The sequence below is a fragment of the Microtus ochrogaster genome, chromosome 10 (genome assembly GCF_000317375.1).
Source record: "Microtus ochrogaster isolate Prairie Vole_2 chromosome 10, MicOch1.0, whole genome shotgun sequence".
Classification (NCBI taxonomy): Eukaryota; Metazoa; Chordata; class Mammalia; order Rodentia; family Cricetidae; genus Microtus; species Microtus ochrogaster.
In genome coordinates this window covers 80,381,671-80,386,346 of record NC_022016.1, presented here as the reverse complement: position 1 = coordinate 80,386,346, position 4,676 = coordinate 80,381,671, and the positions used below count along the sequence as shown (strand labels likewise).

The window sequence follows — 4,676 nt, the reverse complement described above, 5'->3', positions numbered from 1 at the left end:
CTTTACTGGGGCTCCTTCTCAGACCGTTTCTCTGTGCCCCCTCTCACCAGGCAGAGGTGGGCAGGCTCTCTTGAGGATGGGGTTAAGGTACAAGCTTGGTTTTTATTACTCAGCTCCTTCGAGAACAAATGCCATACGCTCCTCATACGCCACGCAGACGTCATACAAGTGTCTCTAGGCTCAAGCTCAGGCCAAGTTTTACCCAGTCAACATTTCAGTCAAACCAGAGTCTCATCTCCCAGAGTTCCCTGTAAGGAATTAGCCCATGAACCCAGGCGTGGTCACGATCCCGAGGCCATGGGAAGGAAACGAAGACGTGAGGAACCAGCGCTGACCCTGCACACGTAGTCTAGATTTCTGGTGCATCCCAACACCCCACAGTACTGCCTCTGGGATGTGCTCCCCAGATCGGGACAGTGACCTTTAACCTCACAGGTTTAGATACGCTGGCAGGAAAAGCCCCACTGCCAAGGTGTCCAGCTCCCTGACACAGCCCCAAGGCAGCCGAGCCAACTGCCTGGAGGTTTCTGCAGCTTTGCACCCTTGCTTCCCGGAAGGGAATGTTTTCTGGGTGTGTTCTTGGCTTTGTAGGTAAGGGTGAGGCGGTCTAGGGGGAGGGGCAGACTGGCCTGAGAGGAGCCTGGGCGTCTTGATACCACATCCTGGCTTCCAGTTCTCCATCAGGGAAGCGTTACCAAGAGATACAGTGACCCCAACCTTTATCCAAATCGCACCACATACCCCCTAACGGAGGTTACAAGCCTTCGAAGCAGCTAAAGGTGCCACAGGTTATCTATTAGCCCATCCAAACCCAAATCGGCAGGTGGCAGGAAGGACAGATGGATCCTTCCCTCCAGTAGGGGAAGCACAGACCCACGGCCATAGGAAGTGGCCCATACACTGAAAAATGTCCTTTTTCTTTTCATGCCTTGCATGCTGAGGCTGAAACCCACAGCCTTGTACACACCGGGCAAGTGTTCGACCGCTGAGCGCGGTGCCTAAGTGGCAAGTGAAGTCCTAATGGTGCATGTGACCGAGAGACGAACATACATCTCAAGTCCATTTGGTCAAATCAAAGCAGACTTCAGTCGATGAACACACGCAATTAACCTGACCGCATGCTCTCACCAGGGTACCGCACAGGCTCCGTGGTTAGCACTGAGACACACAGGTGGAATCTGCCATTAGAGGCAGTGCCAACCTGCATCTTGCCCTGCTTGGGATGGGCACAGCCCTTCCCAGCACACTTTTGCCTTTGGCCTTCAGGGTTGAGAGGAGGAGAGGGAGGAGGAGATTACCTGTAAAACTGGAGCTGCCTTTTGGGACTCCCATAACGCGTACTTCGGATAGCAGTGGAGGAAAGCGGGGAGAAAGGAGAGACGATAGTACGCAGTTGGCATCAACCACAGGCAGGTGCAAGCTCAGCATCATCACCGATATCCCGCAGCCCACACCCGCCACGCATTCACCCCTGGCTCCATCCAGGCTAGCTGACCAGCTCTGTCAGATGTACAAGCCGGGAACCAAATGCTCTGCAGCAGCGCCACCCAGTGGCCAGCGAGGCAGAGGTCTGCAGCTTGATCTGGTCGTGGATGGGTCCACAGCAGACTCTGAGTGGGCGCCTGGGTTTTGATAAGCTTTAGACCATGCTTTACAATCTGATTTAGAATTGCTCCAAAACACACCCTTACAGGATGGCCTGAGACTCTAGGGCCCTCTCCAGGGCAGACACTGGTTTTCGCAGATACTTGCAAGGGCTCAGGCTCCAGCCGTTATCTAGAAAGGTCCGAATTCCCAGAATATTTCGGCTGTTGGGGTCCTATCCAGTCATGGTCTTTCAGGGCAGTGATACAGGCTCTATGTTGGGTCTGTAGCCAGCGGTTCTCACCAGCGCCCTCTACAGGAGGCCTGAGGTTCAGAAAGGCTGGCTCACACAAGGAGGTCAAGATTATACTATAGGAGTTCCGGCTGTAGCTGGCCTTTCTAAGACGGGCAGGTGCCGTCCCCTAAATGCCTGTGAGCTCCTTGAGAACAGCCCCCTTAAATGCCCGAGGTCCTAAAGAGCCGGGTGGGATACTAGGGTCCACTGTGCAGTGATGTGCACTGCAGGAGAAACGGAAGCAAGGCGGCTGCTCCAGGCACTATGAAGTCGCCCAGGTAGCCTCAGATAAGGTTTCCAAGGGTCAGGGACCAGAAACAAATCTATTTTGGTTCAGTGCCACCCAGAAAGTCTCTATATAGGCTTCAAAAGCTTCCATTCTTTTTCTGGGGACCTGCCTACCTCAACTCTGTGAGGCCCACTTGAATCCTTATCCTTTCCCCAGGGGAGCGTCTGCCTCAGAGACTCCTCCTCAGAGGAAGAACTAGGAGGAGGCCTGGATGGGTGAGTTACCTGTAGATCATCCCAGGGGAGCCTGTCTGCCGCAGAGAGAGACGAGCCGGGGACCCCGTGGTTGATTCCGGATACATGGGGCCGGCCTCACTTATCCAGACCAGCTTGCCTTTTCACAGATGGGAAATTCTGAAAGAAAATGAAAAGACAAAAGGTGATGGTTAGAGAGACTGAGCAGGCTTGGGCTATACGAGCTACTCACGCTGCCTCAGACAGACTGCCCCCCCCGATTCAAATGGGCTTGCTGTGGAGGATCCTGTCCCTCCATCAGGACCCAACCCCACTGCTCACATGAGGCACAAGGGTCTGTGGCTTCTCTGTCCCCTCTCCTGTCCTCACCTCCCGGGAACTGAACTTTATGCCTCTCTGGCTCCCGAATCCACCCCACAGCAGCTTCCTGTGCCGCCCTAATACTTAGGAAATTTGTTTATGCCCCCAATGACCCCTGGATCCTAGGATTTCCCCTCCTTGTGCAGGGTCCTCCCCTTGGGCACAGCTGGACCCAGTGACTTGATCTTGACCAGGACAACGTGGCTGAGGAGATGGGTTGTCACTGGATGGCATGGGTTGTTGCCCATTGCTGCGCTACTAGATGGCTCCTCCGCCAGCCTTAATGAAGCAAGGTGCCATGTGGTAGAGGTTCCTGTGGCAGAGGCTGAGGCCTCGGCTCAAAGGACCACCAAGAGGTGACTTCTCAGATGACCCTGTGAGCTCGGAAGCTGGTTCTTCACCAGTTGGGCCTTCCCATGAATCCTGGCTCTGGCCAGCACCTGATGAGCCCTAAGCTGCACTTAGCTACGCCCTCCTGGGCGCCAGACCCTCCAGCACCCTGATGTAAGACACACGTTGTCTGAGCACCAGATCCTCCAGCACCCTGATGTAAGACACACGTTGTTTGAAGCCACTAAATTTGTGGTCGTTTGTCACAGCAGAAGGGGATGATTGCCAAGATCCTCCTTCCGTCCGTTCGTCCTTCCGTTGGTCCATGAGTCTCCCACTTCCACCCTTGAGCGAAGTCACCAGTCATTCACCTAAAGCCCTGGTCAGCTCCCAGCTGCTCCTGGATCCCTCTCAGCTCTGCTCCCCGGGCTCCCCTGGCCACAGGGCATCATTTCAAAGGGCACCTTGTCAAGTGCCTCCCTTCCATGCTGTTGCTGCTAGGCTGTGCCGTGCCTGTGCTCACACACGTGGGCCACCTCTTCCTTCTGCTGAGAGACCACACTCAGGCCCCCCACAGCCCTCTTCATGTTGAGAGCTCCTTCACCCAGCTGCCACCTTCAGGGGTGCCCTCCCAGATGCCAGGCAGTTTCAGCAATCTGTCTGCATGCGGGTCTGGTTGTCCATCTTATCTATGTGGAAGTTCCCGAAGGTCTTGGTAACTGCCATGCCCCTGGCCTCCCAAGGGCCCAGATGAAGGTCCTTGATTCAAACTCACAGGGCCCCACTGCCGCAGGCAAAGCGATATTTGGGAATGACAGTGACCCCTGAAATTGGCGGGCGACACTTAGCTAAATAGCCCATTTCGTTTTTGTTTGCCCAATGTTTCCTTTCCTTTAGAATCAAAACCACTTGTAAACACTATTTAAGCCTGGCCAACGTGGCCTGTTGGAGGTACTCATGAAGTCTTCTCTGAGTTAGGGGATGTGCGTGCATGTCTGTTGGAAGCAGCACAGACACCAGAAGCAGCATGGAGCTGTCATGAGTGAGGAGGCTGATGAGGGACCCTGAGGATTTTTATAAAACCTCATTTGGAACGATGAAACAGAACACAAGCTCACTTCAGACCTTAGTTTTGAGGTAGCCGGGGTGTGGCTGATACTGAGGTCTCCTGGCTCATTATGCAAAAGCTCCCAAGATGAAGGGATCCTGAGCCCCCCGAAGCCCATCAGCGTCCACTCTTCCCACCAATCACCTGTGTGTGTTTGTGCGCGCCACCACCACGGTGCAGAGTTGGGCTAAGGGTCAGGAGGCACAGGCCTGCTGGGAATGGTCACCGGGGCCCATCCATGAGGGAAGAGTAAATAAAAGAGCCGGACTACAGGCCATGGGGGAGGATGGGAGGCAGGGGTCCTCACAGGCTGACAGAGGACGGGCCCCCCTCCACACACCTTCCTAGCCCTGACCTTCATGGAAACCTCAGGGATGGTTCATGTACAGAATTCTACAAGGACCCGCTGTCTGGGCTGGGAGGGAGGGCTCCAGGGATGGGATAAATGGGAGTTTCTGAGGTGGATGGGGACAAGACTGGCATTTTCAGTGTTTGTGGGTATCGCTGATGCTCTGG

The 4,676-nt window shown here is 54.8% G+C and overlaps 1 protein-coding gene across 4 annotated transcripts in view; it reads right to left on the bottom strand.

Annotated features, from left to right (window-relative positions):
• Positions 1-2,521, bottom strand: part of Kcnab2 (potassium voltage-gated channel subfamily A regulatory beta subunit 2) — a 49,756-nt gene extending 47,235 nt beyond the window's left edge. For 2 of the 4 annotated variants that reach the window (XM_026781833.1, XM_013348588.2), the window contains exons 1-2: positions 2,393-2,521; positions 1,299-1,340 (exon numbers count right to left, since the gene is read on the bottom strand). In XM_026781833.1, coding sequence (XP_026637634.1) covers positions 1,299-1,340; positions 2,393-2,469 — 119 coding nt within the window. In that variant the 5' untranslated portion in view covers positions 2,470-2,521. The remainder of the gene's footprint in view (positions 1-1,298; positions 1,341-2,392) is intronic. The other 2 variants (XM_026781834.1, XM_026781835.1) reach the window with 1 other exon arrangement.
• Between the last annotated feature and the right edge of the window lie 2,155 nt (positions 2,522-4,676).